This window comes from Octopus bimaculoides, chromosome 9 (genome assembly GCF_046866305.1).
Source record: "Octopus bimaculoides isolate indiv1 chromosome 9, ASM4686630v1, whole genome shotgun sequence".
Taxonomy (NCBI): domain Eukaryota; kingdom Metazoa; phylum Mollusca; class Cephalopoda; order Octopoda; family Octopodidae; genus Octopus; species Octopus bimaculoides.
In genome coordinates this window covers 90,538,686-90,559,147 of record NC_142936.1, presented here as the reverse complement: position 1 = coordinate 90,559,147, position 20,462 = coordinate 90,538,686, and the positions used below count along the sequence as shown (strand labels likewise).

The 20,462-nt window shown below is 34.4% G+C and overlaps 1 protein-coding gene across 9 annotated transcripts in view; it reads right to left on the bottom strand.

Moving 5' to 3' along the window:
- Nucleotides 1-20,462, bottom strand: part of LOC106872451 (dnaJ homolog subfamily B member 6) — a 52,449-nt gene that overhangs the window by 15,869 nt on the left and 16,118 nt on the right. For 6 of the 9 annotated variants that reach the window (XM_014919454.3, XM_014919458.3, XM_014919457.3 and 3 more), the window contains exons 2-4: nt 10,125-10,230; nt 3,761-3,870; nt 1,317-1,499 (exon numbers count right to left, since the gene is read on the bottom strand). In XM_014919454.3, coding sequence (XP_014774940.1) covers nt 1,317-1,499; nt 3,761-3,870; nt 10,125-10,192 — 361 coding nt within the window. In that variant the 5' untranslated portion in view covers nt 10,193-10,230. Of the gene's footprint in view, nt 1-1,316; nt 1,500-3,760; nt 3,871-10,124; nt 10,231-14,660; nt 15,012-20,462 lie in introns of those variants that run through there. The other 3 variants (XM_089358023.1, XM_089358024.1, XM_052970867.2) reach the window with 3 other exon arrangements.

Genomic DNA, 20,462 nt, shown 5'->3' with positions numbered 1-20,462 from the left:
GGTGGTGAAGTCAACCGCTGGCTTTGTAGCAGGTCGGGTGAGGTTGAAATGAACACATGAAAGCAATGAGTGGCTTCGTTGAGACGTGAACAACCTAACCACAACAAGCAGTATTCTTACAAATTCCTACCAAAAGACTCATCTAACTAGAACCTCTTCATTGTGAATGAAGGATGCCATTTTCATCATAGGAGAAAAAACATGCAGAATACTTTGTGTGTGTGTGTATGTATATACATATATATATATATATATATATATATATATATATATATATATATATATATAGAGAGAGAGAGAGAGAGAGAGAGATATATTAAAAAAAAAAAAGACAGGCAAATCGACAAGTTTATGAAACTTTAGGAAATAAGCTTAGTAAAAAGAGCAGAAATTCTAGAATGGCATACTCCATAGAAATACAGCAAAATGTATTTGTAGCCAAAAGCTTTATAAAAAAAAAAAAAATCTCTTATCCACCATAGCTACCAAGAGCATATTCCAGTTTTCATAGCAGTAAACAGTTACGAGACAGCCTTGTCCTGGATAAGGCAGCAGTCTATTGCAAGTTTTACAACAGTATTGGAGCATAACACTGCAAGCTAATCAAACATTCACTTTTTAATGAATTGTACACCTTCATGACACTTATATAAATAGGACTGTATCACCAAGACTTTGGCAGTTAAGATATTTACTTAAGCTGGCATGCAAGGAGAAGATCTTTCAAAGAATTTTGAAATGTATAATTCATGTTTGCATTAAATTTTTTCTCACTTCAATTCTGATATGTAATGGATTCAAAACAGGAATATCAAATTGTCAAGACAATCCTATTTGCTTAAATGAAAATAATCAGAAATAACTTTAGCAGCATGAAAAAGCTAGTCTTACATCACGAGTGCCAACCTAATAATAATAAAAAAATAAAATAAAAAAAAATCGAGTCAATAAAATAGTTTCTATATGGTTACATAACCTGCTAGATATAGATGCTAAATCAATCTTCAAAATGCAACATATTGTCTTAAGATAGATTAGATAGTGCAGTACTAAAGACATTGGCTTGATCAAGGCCAAATGGGAGCAGAATGATGTAACTTAAGCTTAACAGTTCTTTGAAAAGAAAATTTATGCAGCAGAGTTGTCAACATGCTGAAAGGATTTCTATTTCATAAGACCTCTATGTGACTTGAATGTACACAACAGGACAATTATGTAATTGATTGACGGGAAAAAGGATTCAAAGTTATACAAAAGGTTGGGATCGATTCAGGTGACACCAGGAAGAAAATCGTGGGTTATTTCCCCTACCATACCTGAGAAGAATTCTGCGAAAGGATCTCTTCCTCCAAAGAATTCCCTAAACACTTCTTCAGGATCCCTAAAGTGGAAAGCAGGGTAACCAAAGCTAAATTCAAATCCAGAACCAGGGTGACCATCGGTGTGCATTCCTGTGAGGCCTTCAAGTCCATAGCGATCGTAGACATCTCTCTTTTGTTCTGAAAAATAAAAGCCATGAGAGCTTAGAGATAGTTATAGACATGAATGTTATAGACGTAGAAAAGGTTGAAAAAAACCCCAGCCATATGTAAATAAAATATGGTAAGGAGTTAAACCAGCTATCTGTATCATACAATAGGGAACACACACACAAACACTTCACATTGGTCGATATAAAATAAAAACCATGTATGTCAAAATTTCTAGAATTAACCTACACAATTATTGCACAAATCTATTTCAAGCTGCCCTCACAAGCTAAACTATTAGTTATTTTGAATTTTATTTCTACCAGCAATAATGTCAAATTTAATACAAGTGAGTCAAATTATATTACTGGTACTTACGCGAGAACCAAAAAGAAACCATGTAAAATTAGTCTGTAGAGGAATATACTTAACACAAAGCATTTAGCCTGGTATCCAACTATATTTACCTCTCAACCCTTATTTTGTATATTGGCAGATGGCCTTAAATTTCTGAGGATGGTTGACTGATCAATTTGGTAGTAGAAATATTCTGTAATCCAATTCAATGTTGAGCAAGATGCAAAACAAAAATCAACTCAAGTGAGATTTGGGCTGGGTGAAAATTGGAGTATCTTGCCTGTCAGTTCTACTTGCGAAAATAACTGTCAGTTAAGCAAATGACCAAATTTTCTTGTGACAGAAATGATATCCTCTGACAATTAGGCCTTTCTCATGAACAGTGTAAGAGCTTAGTTAACTTTAACAAATGACTGAGGTTAGCTTGGTAAGAACTCACTATGCTGAAACAATCATTTGCAAGTTTGACACAAAGTGGAGAAATATATTAGATCTAATTGATCTAAAATAAATAAAAAGCAATGTCAATATTGGTAGAATCTGAGCTTAGGATGGCAAGCTGTAATTAAATACAAGGCATTCTATTCAACTACCTCATCACTTTCATATATAATGACAAAGAATTGTTTAAAATTAGACCAGTATCTATCTAGGTCATCCCTCAGGATGCCCCTACTGTTTCCACACGTTTTACCCATTTGTCTCCATCTTCCATAATGGCCCTCAGCTCCTATGAAAGTAGTAGATACATTTTATTTAAATAAAATTCATTTTTTCTTTTCTTTTTTTTTTTACTGAGAAGCATCCTGGAGAAATTTTAAATTGTGAATGATACATAACCCAATATTCTAAGTTAACTGTATAAAGAAATATAAAGAAAAGCAGAGATCCTTTTAAAGTCAGAAGGCTGATGTTTGGTATTCAGTTTGAACTTCTGCAAAATGTGCTTGGTTAGAAAATTATGAATGGATTAAACAAAGTTTTAGAATGGGGTTGGTGAGTTAAGATAGTAGGGATGAGGAAGTAGGTTTGAACAATTCTAGAGCAAATTTATAGAAATGGTAGGCTGTTAGTCCAAAACAAAGCAACAGCTTACCATTTACAAAAAAATTAGTGTAAAGACAAAGTAAAGAACCTGTAGGGACAGACAGACAGAAAAAACAAATTTTCAAATGACTGGATAAAGAACAATAGAGACAAGCCACATGAAACCAGAAAGAACTGGATAGACACACACTCAAGTTGATTGTGGATTTTTGCCTCATTTCTTGTAGATGTTATGTCTAACTTTGTTGGGTAATAAATATTCAAGACAACCTATATAAATGTTACTCCACAATTTTGTCAGTTCTATATTTGGATATTCTGTTTTTTAACCTATGGGTAAACAAAGATCAGCATATTGTAAAATTTTGACTACCATGATCTTTGGGTTAACCAGGTGATAAAAATAATATACTATAAACCAATTATAAAGAAATTACTGGCTAATCAGCAACTGAACACCTGTACTTAAAGAATTGGTCTTCACCCAATTGGCTCTGCAAAAACTGGAGCTGATTATTATCTCCATCCAGTTACTGATTTTATTCCATTAAATTCTCTCAATTTTAATATCGATACCATGTTTTAAATACTCCTCAAACCCGAGACTTAATAAGCTTCAAAACCATCTAAAATTTTGAAAGCAGCATTGACAGGTTTCAGAACGGAGAATAGAGAATTGAAAATACTGAAATATTCTTTTGAGGTTTACATTTCAATATAAAAACACCACCTTTGGAGGAGGAGGAGAGGGATGCACCGCACCTAACATTGATGTTAAAAAGGTGAAATGATACTCATTTATAAACTCAAATGTACATAGAGAGAAAGAGAGAGCGAGAGAGATACAAAATGTGATAGAAATGGCATGAAAAAGAAGGAGTACTTACTGTCAGAAAGTACTTCATAGGCTTGAGATATTTCTTTGAATTTTCTTTCAGCTTCATCTTTTCTGTCAGGATTTTTGTCTGGATGCCATTTTAAAGCAAGTTTCCGATAGCTGCAAATATATTAACATTTCAAACATTAGATATATAATCACCAGTTGATGTTCTTAAACAACTGCAGAAAGACAGAGGCTGCTATAAATTTTCTTTTACTGGTTTCAGTTCAGGTTGTGGCCATGCTGGGGCACCTCCGAGAAGAATTTTTTTAGTTGAATGAATCAACCAAAAAAAAATGTGCTAGTGCCTCATAAAAAAAAAAAACACCCAACATACTTTGTAAAGTGGTTGGTGTTAAGAAGGGCACCCAGCTGTAGAAACAATGCTAAAACAGACAATCGAACCTGGTGTTGCTCCCAGACTTGACAGCTCCTGTCAAAACATCCAACTCATACCAGCAATGATGCTGAATGGAGAGAAGACTTATCCAATATGCATTCATTTTTCAAATGATAGGCTGTCATTTGAAAGAGATTTAGTTTCTATCTCAATCAAAGTAAGAGGCTCTATTCATTTACAGGCCTTAACTCCACACATTATCTAACAAACAAGAGCAGAGTTTTCTCTTTAGTTAAATGGTTTGTCACATATTCCATCCCAACTTTATCTTATATGACATTGGGAATGAAAGACTAAATTATAAACAAAGAACTCCTTGCAATAAAAATGTCATAAAATAAAATTTCTGTTCTCAAAAGCACCGTTTTAAAAATTACTGCCAATATTTTATTTCAAATTAACTTAATCCATAACTGAAAAAGACGTACAGTGGTGGTGGGTGTAGCATGTGCATATTCTGCTCTCAGGGGATGAAATGTATTGGGGTGTGGGTGGATGGGATGACAATGACAGGGCTCCTCAGGGACAAGCATTATCGAGCTGATTTTAGGATATCAAATCTTTTGTGGTGGACAAGTGTTGAGTACAGCAAGGCACCTTGCTTCCTGAATCATGAAAGTTCAGCTCCACTGCATGGCACCTTGGGCAAGTCTACAGCCCCAGGCTGACTAAAGCCTTGTGAGTGGGTCTGGTAGACAAAAACTAAAAGCCAGCTGTGTGTGTGCACGTACATGCACAGACGTCCTTGACTCGACATCATGTAATGGTTGCAAATAAGCTATGTTAGCTATTTTCAGTCTTCCATGAAAAACATTTTGGGCATCAAGCCATAGAAAACCTGGCTCAACAGGACAGCACCAAGGGTGGTATTGGGCAGGTTGGTATCAAAAGGGTTTACCAAGAATAGAAAATTCTAGAGACGATCAGAATTTAACAGCCATAGAACAAAAACTATATATTTCTTTCTTTTTTTTTTTTTTTTTAATAGAAAAGTACCTTTCTATATACTATTAAGTATTCATGTGGGTGTATAAAAGAGGAATAGCAGCTCTGGTAGAAGCAGCAAGTTTTTCTGTCCATCTTTGGTCTTCTACTCTGAGTTATGGCTCCAAGAAGCCACAGCATGTATAGTGGCCAAGCCAGAAAACCACTTTAATAAGCAAACTAGGTGAGAGTAGATTTTGGGTCCTAAATTCTCGATGGCTTTGGATTAAGGTGCACCTGATATAGCACGTGGAAATTAATTGCAACAGACTGAGTGAACAAAAACACTGGGTTCAATAGGTCAAAAGAGCAGTTTCAGCCTGGTTGGCATTAGGAAGGGCATCCAGCTGTAGAAACTCTGCCAAATCAGATTGGAGCCTGCTTTCACCTCCTGGTCCACCAGTCCTCAGTCAAATCGTCCAACCCATGCTAGCATGGAAAGCGGACGTTAAACGACGACGATGATGATTGTGAAATGCAAAGAGCACAAGATACCGAAATCCTGGTCATCCATTGCATCTAGACATACCTGCATCTTAAACCTGCCTTGCTTACGGATGACAGCAAGCCTGGGTAAAAGACCAAGATGGACATTTCATAATTTGCACAATTTCTAAAATTAATTTCCTAACGATGGAATCAATGGAGAAGCTATGTTTATCCACCACATTGTCATGGAATAGATGACCATCCAGTGCTCATTCATAGAATATAATGTATTAATGTAAAAAGTTACCATTTTTATACACTATATACTGCTGTAAAAGGTAAATAAGCACCTTTATATACTCTTTCTATAAACAGTCAATGCAGAAGATGAGTAGTATTTTTTTAGATCCAATGAACTAACATAAATTAAGTCTAATCCAAACATTACTTCAAGTCCTTAATTAGGATTGGAGAACCAATGAGAGCAAAAAGTCTCAAGTTTCAAAGTTTAAGTGAAACATGTAAGAATAAATTACTTTAAAATCACAAGTTAATCACATAGTCAGTGCTTAGGCATTTTGATAATGCTAAACAGATGTCAGAGTGCTTCCTGAATAGGATAGCAATCCGTCTCGGGTAACTCTACTGGATGGTCTGATACCTATTCTTGAGTGATAGATGAACTGAGGTATGTAACTAAATATACAATAAAACACCTGCCATGGATTTGAATTCAAAACTTATGGTTGTCAGATCTGTTTTTTACCCTAAACCATAAAAATGTGAAAATGTACTTTTTATCAGTGACAAGTTAGAAATATATTGAAGTTATTCTTCCCTAGTATTCATATATTTTAATTTTTAAGTTATGAACCAGCTGAACTATTTGGAAAAAGAAGTATTCAACAATGAATCAACCACATGTTACAAACAACCTTAAAAAAAAAAAGAAAAAAAAAAAGGAACCCTATTCTTTCATTGTTAAAAGCATTCAAATGATTATATGTAAATATATGAAACCATAGAAACATCAAGAATTAAGGTACAGTTGGCTCTGCTAAGATCTGAATGAAGAATGTAAAGGATTGGAAATATTAATTCAGTTAGTGTCCTCAGTGGGATGATGGGTAACAGTGATGGGATTAAGGATTAAATCCTACCTACAAGAGACTATACATATGCTGCACATACACTCGCTTGCTTAAAGAGACCTAAGACTAGCTGAGGATATCCTAAATGTAAGCCCAAAATTCATTGAGCAGAGAAGATGCATGTCCAATAAAAAGTTTCTGTAAAGTTAAAAACTACATTTGAAATAACAGTTTATGTTTAGAAAAAGTAATTTCTGGTGTGTGTACTTTTTTGGTAATTCACAATTCCAAATCTTTTGTATTAAAGGAGAATTTCAATTGAATTTTTTTTAGTGAACTAAATTGCAAGTTCAAATTCAGTTTTTACACATGTTAATCACAAAGGTGGGTTTTTTTAAATACAAATTTAGACATTTCATTTTGTCTGACCAATGGTTTTTACAGCTCCATGCACTTATATAAAATCATAAATTAGGAATTGTTGTTAACCAGTAGCTGTGACTTGTAGTCACTATCTGCATTAACACTGAACTTCTATCTGGGTAATCAAGTAGCCTTACTTCATAGTATTGTATCATCTTTCTGTGTTGGCCATGATTAAGGTATTGGTTTCTGTTTCTCAGAAGGATCAATGTCCACCAATGCTATACAACATTGACTGCAACAGTCACATTTCAACTTGTCACCAGGTAGTAAATAATCCCAACCAATAGCCACGGTGGTGAAGAGCTAGATTTAATTATCAAATGTGCATGCATGCGTGATGTTCTTTTTTTCCTTGGGACAAGTTGAAAAATAGACAAAAATCTATGCAGCAACCTGCAGTTTTGGTTATCATTTTGGCCTGAGGTCAGTAACCGAAAAAACCCCAAAAAAAAACCCATGAATCCTTAAGGATCATAATCTTCAACTGCATGGTGACCACTGGTGGTGGCACAGAAAGAAAAAGTACTCAGTACATGTAAAGTAATTGGCATTTGAAAGAGCATCCAGTTGTAGAAACCTTGTCAAAGACAATGGAGCATGATGCAGTTCTTGGGCTCACTGAATCCTATTGAACCGTTCCACCCATGCCAGCATGGAACATGGACTTGAAATTATGAATATTTCGATACTTCTATACATACAAAAACACACAATGATATACACAACTTCCTAGATGGCATTCTAAATTTTCCAAGCTTTATAAAATTTCAAAGTGGCAAGTATTGATCTTTCATAAATCAAAGTTGTGATAAAATCATATAGCCAGTGCAGAACTAAATCAGTTGTAAATTTTAAAATAAACCTTCATGTAGATCGGTTTTAGTTTGTACTTAAAGATCATTGCCACTTGCTTTTACACAAGGGGTCAAAACATGTGAATGTTTTTTTTTCTTCTCAGGCAATGAAATTACAGAGCTTGTAAAGTTTGTTTTGGAATCTTATGGAAACTTCAAATGTTGTAGTGCAAATACTAAGAAGTTCTTTAGTAATTAAAAAGATAGAATACAAGCCATGAGGTACCAATGCGTCTCAAGAAACCCAAAAGATGAAAAGATCAAAAATCCACAACTTTCCAACTGCTCTTGACAAGATGCAAGCATCATCATGTATAGTCACCCAGCCCATGTGAACATGGAATGGTAGATGTAAGGTAATATTTCCCCGTAACTAGACAGGTTTTCATAGAAGGTTGGCAACAGAGGACAGTGCTTATATAATGGTAACACTCATTTACGACTATGATGTGATGTCAAAGGAAGGGGACAGTGATATACACAGGACAGGCTTCTTTCAGTTTCTGTCTACCAAATCTACTCAAAAAGATTTGGCTGGCTGGAGGCGAAAACAAAAGACAATTGCTCTAGGTACCATGCAGTAGGATTGAACTTGGAACCATGTAGTTGGAAAGCAAACCATATAGCCATGCCTTTACACACACACACACATTTAAAGTATAAGATATGGATTCAGAGAATTCTGTGGTTATCACAAAGCTCCACTTATGAAGTATAGTAATCTAATATAAAGAAGAGTAATGTAGAGCGCCTATGCAGATGAAATCCAGAAGATCTGATTGATGAAATTATTTCATGAGGAGTATATAAAGAGTTAGGAGGTACAAGTAGTGAATATATATTCATTTAACCATGTGACATCTTTAAGATTACAGCCGTTTCACAACCTTCATGTAGTATCAATTTCAGTGTGGAAGAAATTATGCTGAAATGCATTAATATGCATGGTTAGCATTATACAATACAATTGTATATTCACATATCCATGCTTGTAAAGAAAGCAAGCTCATCAAATCACCAGAATTTCATGACAAACTTTGTATGGTTTCCATTAACTAAATTCATTCATAAATGCTACAGTAAAGACAAGGAGGCTCACAATTACTAATCAGAGAATTTTATAAAGCGTGCTGATGTTTCATGGACACAATCTAGGTTCCATCCAAAGAAAGGTCACTTGACCAAACCAACTGTCAAAGTCCATCACTACAACCACTAGTTTACAGACAAGTTGTCCAACTTTTCTATTAACTATTATAGTGGCCTTTGCTTATCAGAGCTGGCGACTCGTGTCACATGAACTCCAGCATTTCTGATTTAGTCTCACCTCCTTCCATCCCACACTGTCACCATTACATGTTGCCCAGCCATTCCTATCAAGGTGAACAATGGTCTCAAGGAACCTGAAAAGGACTTCAAACCAAACACAATCCTCATTATCATTTTTAACGTCTGCTTTTCCATGCTTGCACGAATCAGACTAAACTTGCTGAGGTCAACCATAACTGCTTCCCAGCAAGGTTATACTTCAAACAACAAGCAGCTCAATAGCTGGAAATGATTGGAGGATGCACACAAATGGCACTACTTTTATGACAGTGACTTCACAAGTAATTTGCATGTCAAGACAAGATACATATTGTAGGTACTTTATAGTTTCTGTCTACCATATCTTACTCAAAGCTAACCTGTGACTATAGAAACAAAACCATATGATTTTGAACTGTTTAATTATACAGCTGTACCTTTATACACACATACACACACAACCATAGCTGTCGCTGGCAAGTGAGGAAGCATGTACCAAGCATTTACTAAATTTTAGGTGCCTATGTAATTGTCAAACAGGTACCCTCCTGTTGACATAATGGAGCATCAAGTGACAGTTGGAAGAAAGAAGGCTGCACCAGTATAAGAGCAGTATTCATTTCCAGTTGACCAAATTGGATCAATGTGAAATGAAGCACTTTGTTCAAAGACATTGCCTGGTCTGAAAAATCAAATTCCTGATTGTGAGCCCAACATCCTAACCACTTAGCCACGTGCAATCGCAGTATATGTGTAAAGTTAGCTTTACAGAAAACAATTGAGTGATATGCACTTTCGGTAAAGAAAATTCTACCATGAATGTAAACCATTAAAAAAATTTTTTTACTAAGGTTAATCCGAGAAAAAAAAAATACTTACGCTTTTTTTATTTCAGCATCAGTGGCATTGTTGTTTACACCAAGTACTTTGTAATAATCAACAGTCATTTTAGGAGATCTCTGCTGAAAACAAACAAGCAGTCAATCTGCAAAAGACAAAACAATTTAACATTTACTAGTTTTTACATGAAGTTAGTAACAAAGTTCAAGGAAATATGCATTAATTGGGGGGGGGGGGGGGAATTCTATAAAAGCAGAATCCATTGTTTGTAAGAAATCAAAGTTGTGGCTCGATGAGCCTCATATTTCTTATTCCTCAGAGAATTCCTTGAAATACCTATCTGAAAAGGTCAAACAATCTAACAGACTTGAGATCGTCTATCTTAAAACAAGTTTAACAAGAAATCCTAAACTATGCAACAGAATATGAAATTTTTTTCTTGTAATATTTTATCCAATGATAGAAATGTCAAAAAACAAAAACAATTATCACAGTAGAATGTCATTAGATGACTAGATGTGTAATCTGCGTTTTATTGTAAGTTACCAATACAAATTTATGGGTTATTGCAATCTAGTCAGTCATTTTTATTAAAGACAGTATTCAAAATATTAGAAGTCTATTTCTAAAATGTATACAATCATCCAACAACTCTTGAATAATAAACTTTTGCCAACAATCATTTTAATACCTACTTTTCCATGCTTGCATGGGTCAGACAGAATTTGAAGCTTATCTTCTATGGTGGTATGCCCTTCCTATTGCTAACCTTTACCTGTTTCTAATGTCAAATAGCTGCTGTCTCGTATGGGAAGAGTACAGCTGCCACCTGAATCAAAGATTGCTCCACTGTCTTCCTTTAACAAGGAAGAAAAGGTTTGTTTTCTTGTTGTGATTGCTATGGTGATAGAGGCAGTATGGAAGGCCTGAATGAAAGCAGTAACAACAAGCATCTTCATCTCCAGCCGGGGTTTGGTGAGTTTCCTCATTTTCCATCTTAAGGAAAATACAGCTGGAGAAGAGATGTTTGTCATCTGTTATATATAACAAAAGATGGAAGGGTGTAGTACAAATGTTAAGTATGAATGACCGTATGCAAGTGTAAACCATGAAGGAAAACTAAAAGGTTTCAGTGGTGGAATAGTGCTTGTGGGGTCGGAGCCAACCCCCTCACTGCTGTTTTCTATTGTCTAACATACGCATTAAGTTTGTCATAAATTTAAAAATCTTTATGTAAAATTCATACGTTTTTATAGACCTGTGTTTTTGTATTGTCCCCTCTCTGTTGGCCCCCAGCGGGCAATAAAGAATTAAACCCTTACCCATTTCCAAGCAAGGTAATATTTCCCCAAACATGTTTTTATATAAGATTGGAAATGACACCAGTTGTTTGATGGTGTAGCTTATTTTCTGATGCACAAAGTCAAAATAAGGTATCTTTCAGTTTATCAGAGCCACTCTGGTCAGTTTGATGCTAAGGTACTACACACTGGGACTGAACCCAAAACCATATAGCCAAGAAACCAATCTAACTATACAGCCATATTCATTGTATTACTTTTAAAGATTACTCTAAATCAACATTGTCAATTCTGAAGCTAATCCAATCCTGGGGGTGTTAACAGAAATATCCTTTTCTACTCTAGGTACAAGGCCCAAAATTTTTGGGGAGGGGACCAGTTGATCAGATCAACCCCAGTATGTAACTGGTACTTAATTTATCAACCCTGAAAGGAAGAAAGGCAAAGTTGACCTCGGTGGAATTTGAACTCAGAACAAAGATAGATGAAATACTGCTAAGCATTTTGCCCGGTGTGCTCACCTTTCTGCCAGCTCGCCACCTTAAATATCACCCTTTGAAAAGATTACCCACTGAAGAAGTTGTGTACTGTTTCATTTTTCAACCTATCCAATATACATTTATCAAATAGGTTCTATTAAAGCAGTAATAATTCCAGAAGTAGAACAAGTTCATAATGAAATTTAAATGAGAAAATAACAGAAGCCAACAGTCTCTAAATTCTAGTTTCTAATTAATCCTGCTTAACGAAATAAGAGTCCAAAAGTCAGCACTGGATGAGATTTAGATTAAAATAACTCCAATCTGCTTAGCTGCATAATAAATAATTAGATTTTCAATCATGCAAGAAATTTAGATCTCTCCATGGTTATAAAAAAGGAAATTAGGTGTCCATGACTATGTCTCCTTACATACACACATGTATATCCTCATGATGCATTTCATATTTAATGTTGGCAGGAGTTGAACAGGTTTCACTGTTAGATACCCTTGTTTAATCAGCCCTTTTAGCTATCTCTTACGACATGCAAGAACATGGGGCATCTATTATAAAAATTGAAATATTTCCTCTTCACTTTGGTCTTAGAGCAATAGAAATTTTTATCTTTACTGACAATTACTTCCAAATTAAAAATTTCTTGAAAACTTTTCAAATAAGAAATGAGAAAAATGTACAAATAATTAAGTAGGTGATAAATATAGTGAAGATTATAATTATGGGCAAATCAGAAAGATTAGAAGCTAGATTTAATAAAACTAATGACATGTCTAGTAGTGCATATAAGTGAAAGATTAAAGAACACTTGCAGCTTGTATTAGACTAATGAAAAGCAGACTTAGTGACAATGATACATGTTTAAGCAAGTCTGTGGGAGGAGAGAATAAAATAAGTTGGGGAAAACTTGCTTCTGGCTGCAGTTAAAAATAGAGAACACTGCTTATTTTCATTGTACAGCTCCAGAGAGAGTTACTACCATCTGATGTTTTACTGTTGTTCGACCACTGGATGAGAATGGGGTCAGACAACTATAGATAGCATTACATAACTTGATGCTAATTTTTCAAGAGCCATAATACAATGAAAAACCTAATATTTTTTTAAATCTTATAATTGCCATCATCAACTTGTAAAAGTGATTGGATACTTTTGAGGAACATGAAAAAAAAAAAAAATTTTAAAAACCCTCAGTTGCAGAGAGGAAAAACCTGTAGTCAATGGATCTTTTGCAGATGTTGCTAGTCTATAAAACAATTTGGTCATTTAGAGAAATTGTGTATCTTTTAGGCATTATAGCAAAGCATGAACAAGAAACTTGTGTGCAGCATAAATGCTTTCTTTTGTTTGTGTTGTGAACAACTTTATTCTAATTATTCAAAATATCGAACAGAGGGACCAGGAGGACTATGAGTACAGTTGCCTTCAAATCAAACCAAGAAAACGAAAAAAAATTAGCAAACAGGTTTTCTTGAAATTAATGAAACAATATCTATACTAATTGATGGAACAGAAATAAAACATTGTGGGAATTTGTGTATTTTATGGAATATATTGCTACAATGCTTTTTATATGATCTTCAATGTCACATCTATTAAAATACAAAGTTTTTGTATGGAGAAAGAAGTAGTCAACAACAACATTCCAACTGCTTATTCATTCATTGATATTCCAATTAGATAAAACAATTTATACAACAAATTTTCATATTAGAAAACCAGCAATAAGAAAATAAGTACCTGGAGGAGTACTTAAACTGCATTTGAAATAGTATATACTGGTTTACCAATATTAAAAAAAAAGGACAGTAAATAAAATTTGACCTGAGTAATGAACAAAAATGTCAAAACAACCTCTTCACTTCAAAGATAGAAACTAATAAATAGCTTTGCTATATTTTTAATATAAGTACGGAAATTGGTAACTAATTATGAAGCTTATAACTTAATTTTTTTTTAGTTTTCTGTATTAATTTTATTATAATTTCAGTTACACTACTCTAGTAAACCAATAAAAAAAAGTTTTAAGTTTAGTTCTGGTACATTTCCTTTATAAAGAGGTAACACTGCTCCTTGCAAATAAAAGATCCCTATACAAATAGCAATAATTCAAAATTCTGCAACATTAAGCAGTTCGGAAGCCAGAAATTGCTGGCACAAACCAACAGAACAAACAAAAAGGAAACAATGAGATATTAGGCACAGAGAAGAAAGAAATAAAAACGAAATAATGACAGTAAAATCGAGAGATTAGTAAAATGTCAGATTGGGGGAAATGAATGCTCGGTTAATAAACATAACCCAAGAAGAAACTGCAGAACAGAACAAAACGAAATCAAGAGATGCTGCATCAGCTTATTCTAACGCAACAGATAACATTCAATATGGAGAGTACGTGAATTAAAATGTTTTTTTATTAGAAGAAAAATCTTCATCACCCCAAGCAGGAAACAACAGCTGTTTAGGAGAGAGAGAGAGAGAGAGAGAGAGAGAGAGAGAAAGAGAGAAAGAGAAAGAAAGAGAGAGAGAGAAAAAAGATGACTAATTTAGAAGTCTGCTAGAATCATACTAATAAGGGCAACAACCAACCATTAATGGGAAGCTCCAACATTCCAGTGAGGTTTACCCACCAGCAGAAGTATAAACACTCACTATAAAGAGCCAAACCAGTCAAGGACAGAGAGAGAGAAAAAAAGAAAGAAAAAGAGAATTGGAAGAAGGCAAGCCAGGTGAAGTAGTGTTAAGGAACGAAGAATATTAACGGCAAATACCTACTTACCACTTATCTGAATGATCCCTAAGTTTTAAACGAAACAATAGCATCCCACTTTTTAAAAGAATCCCATATAGGAAAATAGTTTAAGCAGTCCTGAAGTGACTGGTTGCCACACCAAAATACTGAAATAGAATCCTTATCTGTGGAGGAAGATTAGAATAGTGAGGCATTTGTAAGAACAGTGTGAGTTGTGCTAGCTGCCTGATTCACACCTACAACTAAAAGCTGTTAAATGCCTTGAATCATTCCAGTTAAAGCTAGTTTTATAGCTAAAAACAGATTGAAAGGATAAAAAGAAACAAGTCTGCCAGCTAAAACATATACACCTCACCTATAGAGCAACACAAAATATTTTTGCTTTTCAAAAAACAAAATAATTCCACCTACACTCAATAAAAGAGTGATAGCGTATTTTTTATTGGACACAGATTTGTTAGAATTTAAATTATTTGACTAATGAAATTATATATTTAAGTAAATGACAACAAAGAGAAATAAAATGTTAGAAAAGCTACTGCAATATAATGATATACATTTGCCTCCAGTAAACATATTTCCTTGTTTACAACAGGTGCAAACAAGGAAATTAAAATCAAATATGTGAAATTACTCTGAAAAAACAAGGAGGAAATGAAGCATGAAAAAAAAACATTCAGAAATGTAAAACCCATGGCTACAGCTAAGCAGAGCTTTTGATATCGCACAAAACCGTGTTCCCATGGTCCAAGCGAAAGAGTAGTGCAACCAGAGGCCAAATATTGTCAATGACTTGATATGTATAAGTGTCAACCAGCTAATTATTGGTATTATTAAGATTGTTCAGCTCAGACTGAACTCATTTTACCTGGACAGTCAAGGTCACTCTCAGAAGCAGTTCAGACAAACTTCAAAGAATTACCAACGAGAAGAAAGGAGAGGGAAACGAAAATAGTTTCTGATTTAGACACATTTGACTATTCAACTGGTACTTATTTTTAGACTCCAAAGGGATAAAGGGGAAAGCTGACCGCAGTGGGATTTTCATTCAGAACAAAGAGCCATAAGAAATACATGGTATTTTGATTGATGAATCTACAAATTTTGGTAAATAATAATTTCTAACAGTGTGTATTTTCAATCAATTTTAATTTAAGCTAATTTGTAAATTATGTACACTGTAGCAACACAGGACTTAATATATCAATAGAGGACCACTCATAATATTCATTGATTCTAGGTACTAATAGGGCAGATAAATTGGATAGCACCACTATAACATAAATACTATGCAACTGTCATCAAATTAACTTTGCAACATACATAACTGACTCTAGAAGACATCCTTCATGCTTCTGATAAGCAATACATGACTTCATAAAGGCGAGGTCCAAGTTTAGACTTGAAACATTTCTTTCTTCGGATAAAGTTTTGTGTAATGGCTGTTAATCTTGTAATTTCATGCCTCCAACAGTCAGGAGATGAATTAGACCGTTGCTTATAAAATGTAAACTATGTCAGTTAGCAGCAGAAATGCTAAGCCGTTCAAAGTGGTTTAACAATAAGGAAAAACCACTATAAATTTTTGTCAGTCACCACCAAGAAAACATTTTTGGAACATCTGATCAATAACTGAAGGGCAACTAATGGATGTTATGCAGTTATTTTGTTATACAGATTGAAGTGTGGAGGTATCTAATGAGTAAATCATGAACTAAGGTAATAAATTCAATAGCCATGGAACAATTCTCAATAGTAATCAGCATTCATTTATAAAAAAGACATCCACAGCAGCCAGTAACTATTAAACCAACAAAGAAGCCTTTGTGTAGTTCAAATGCCAACTATAGCAACCAAATCCCTCTATCACATCCTATTATGTGTGTGTGTAAAATACAGTCCAAGGTACGGTTTTGACAGTGTCGTTCGGGGCTCTAACCCCATTATCTCTTAATTTTGGGAATTTTGCCAGCCCTAGATAAATACACTGAAGAAAAGGCTCCTGACTCGATTGCCTTCAACCATAGAGCTGATCTGGGACTAAACAAGGATAACCTGGAATCATCATTCCTAAATATTTGGAAATTAAAAAAAAAAAAGTCTGATAAATTAGAGAGTAAAAAATGAAAATTGTGTTAAGTGTACTTTTGATTGGCAGTTTGAGAAGCATACAACATATGCAATGGAAATGTCTCAGGAGAAGAGGACCCTATACACACACCACTGCACAATCTAGGGAAGATTTATCCAGCTTTCTAATTTACCTTCAAAATTCAGACTTTTTTTTTTATATAGGTATTTTGCCAAATAAGTCTTACCTCAAAGATTTGTATCCATTGTTTTCTATGCCAGCATGGCACAGAAACAATTAGGATTTGGGCTGGTTGAGTAATTGATGAAGAGAGATTTAAGATTCTAACTCTGTAAAGTGGTTGGTATTAGGAAGGGCATCCAGCCATATATATATAAAAAAAAAGTCTAAAAACAGACAGTGGAGCTTGGTGAAATCCTCCGACTTGCAAGCTCCTGTAGAATCGGCCAACCCATGCCAGCATGGAAGACAAACGTTAAATGATGATGAACCTGTGAAGGTAAATTACTTCAGTTCCAAGTTTCTTACATTTACAAACTTAATCCAACAAACTACAGTTCTGGGGAGTCAACCATTGTATTCTGTTTGGAGACTGCATGTTCACAAATGTGTAAAATAATAATTAAAAGATGTTAGTATAATTTATGGTGAAGTGAGACAAGGCTGGTGAGAAGAATTGTACTGGGCCTGAACAAGAGCTGTACTCCTTATTGGTTCAGAGAAAGAAAGAAAGAAAACAAACACAATGGCTATTAGCAGCTAAAGGAGAGAAAGGAAAAAGTATGTGAAAGTGTATGGAAAATACTGGAGAGTGAATCTCTACCAATTAGCCAGTGTGAGACAAAAGTATATTGTTCACTCAAGTCTGCCTTAATTAAGTTAATAATGGTATCCAGCTGTACAACTTAGTGGAAGGGGAGGGGTGACTGAAACATGGGAAAGATAAGTGAAAAAAGACCAACTAGGAATTGAAACCAGGTTCCAAACTTCTAATTTTATTTTGACTGTGAGACAGCACCATTTACAAATTTAATATGGGGAGTGAAGCAATTCAAAAACAGATTAGTATAATTGTAGAACTAGAATATCAATCAGAATATAAAATTCACCAAGAGATATTTACTACAAATATACCAGAAATCTGTGTAGGAAAAACAATCATCAGAGATTAAACATGCACCTTGATAAAAAAGTTTTGCCAGAAGAGGAATAAAAATAAAAGAAATATATTAAAAAATAAATGGAAAAGCATAAAGAAAATGTAAAATAGAGGTTACAAGAATAACAGCTGATAGACGATATCCCAACATGCAAACAGAATTCACCAAACTATGACTGGCTTTTAGTATGGTTACTATCAAATCGACAATTCATGGTCACAAAATGAAGAAAGTAAACATCGTTGCCTTTTTTAATATTTGCGTCAGTGCAAGTGTTTGCTTAAGTTTTCTTTTTTTTTTTTACATAAAGAGAATTTGTATATTTGTAATACTGGTAGTTGGTTTAAAATAGTTTTGAAAGTAGAGAAAAAATGCCAAGCCAAAGTCTAAGTTCCAGGACACTGCTATGTATATAACTTAGGCAGTTTCCTTGAGATAGTTATTTTAGGATTTTAATTGAATATTACGGTGAATAACATAGTAAAAAGAGGTTGATGGTTAGTCATCATTAAATATAGAGTCCAACATATGAAAGAAAATGAAAATATTCACCTTGCCAGCTGGCTAAGATGATATACTACCATTGGGATTGGTGAATACTGAAAGAAGTAAATTTGCAGAAACTGACTGGGGTGTACTTAACAATACTACTACCACCGGGGAATTTTTTTTATACAGTTCGTTAAACTTCTTAGCTGTTATTGAGAAAACAATATGAATCTACATATTCCACTTACAACTCCAGTTTTTTTCTTTAATGAGAAGGTTTTAACAGTCTAATACCACAATGTAACATTTTCAGACCATAATAATAAGGATTAAGAAAAAAGAGATTAGGTTTCTGTTGCTAAATTTGAAGACAAAGCTAACAATGGTACAGCATCATGGTGGCAGTTATTGAAATCATCACAGAGCAGCCAATAAACAAAGAAAACAGTTTCCTTGATTTTACAATTGCTAAATGGCAGATAGCATCAGTTGCAAGTTGAACTCAGAAAGCACAGAGCTGGAACAGATACTGCAAAGCACTGTCCAAAGCACTAACAATTCTGCCAATCCAAAAGAAAGATACTTTATAAACCCTGAAAGGATGAAAGGCAAAGTTGACCTTGAGAGGATGCTGAAATCAGGGCCCAGCAAGCTGAAACATTTCAATGTTCTAACATCTCTGCCAATCTGCTGCCTAAAATCACACACACAAGAGTGGCTGTGTAGCAAGAAGCTTGCTTCCCAACCACATGGTTCTGGGTTCAGTCCCACTGCATAGCACTTTGGGCAAGTGTCAACTATAGTCTCAGGCCAACCAAAGTCTTGTGAGTGGATTTGATAGATGGAAACTGAAGGAAGCCTAATGCATGTATGTGTGTGTGTTTACACCTCCCCACCTGACAACTGATGGTGTGTTTACGTCCTAGTAACCTAGCGGTTCAGCAAAACAGACCAATAGAATAAGTACTAGGCTTACAAAGAATAAGTCATGCAGTGCTCCAGCATGGCCACAGTAAAATGACTGAAATAAGTAAAAATAAAATTATATAAGAAATTTCTTGATTTGAAACTAAACCAGCAATACGATATATGTACTCTTTGGAAAAGTATGACTGCAGGGTAGATTGTCAAGACACCACAGAAGTATTGGACACAAAGAACATCACAATCTTCAAATAAAAACCACCTTTTAAATGCAAATATACAAAACAAAAAACATGTTTTGTAAAAAATAGCAAATGTGACAGGTGACACTGCTTAATTATGATATACTTAAAACTAATAAAACCAAAACGTTTTTAAATGATTAGAATTAAAACAGATGGTGGCATAGCTGTGCGGTTGAAAAATACTTTGAAATCACATTGTTCCAGGTTCAAGTACACTGTATTTTGAACATTTGTGTCTTCTATTACAGCATCAGATTGACCAATACATTGGGGGTGGAATTTGATAGCTAGAAATTGTGCAGAAGCCTATCACCCTATTTATTCACATATAACGCGTACCTATGTGCATTGTGCAACTCTAAAGGGCAAAGAAACGACAAAAAGTTATAATGAAGTACATGAATTATCTGACTTCTTTACAGAAAAAAGGAATTAGATAATTAATCGTTGTATAATATACATTAAAAAAAAAAAAAAGAAACTATAGTAAACAAAAAAATTCAAGTGATCTTAGAACTTTACCAATGCAAGTAAAACTATACTATTTTGTGACAGTTGAACAACAGACTAGATACAAAATTAACTAGGATTGGAAATTGTTCCCAAATATTGAACCCCTTATACATGAAATTGCATGAATAGCAACAACTAATGTATATGCCTACCTTCTGAAGACAGTTTCATGTTAAAAGAAGTCCTCTTTAAACAACCCAACTCCAGGTTGTACTATGTACTTGCCAATGGGCAGCTTAATTTTTCCCAAACATCCAACTGTTTTAAATATCATATGTAGACATTAAAAACAGCCACATTGCTCTTAAATCACAACCAGCTGATCCAATGAATGTGATGCAAGAATACATGAACCAAATCACTGGATGTCAAGGCTGTATCAAGTATTGTTAAAAATAGCAACTAA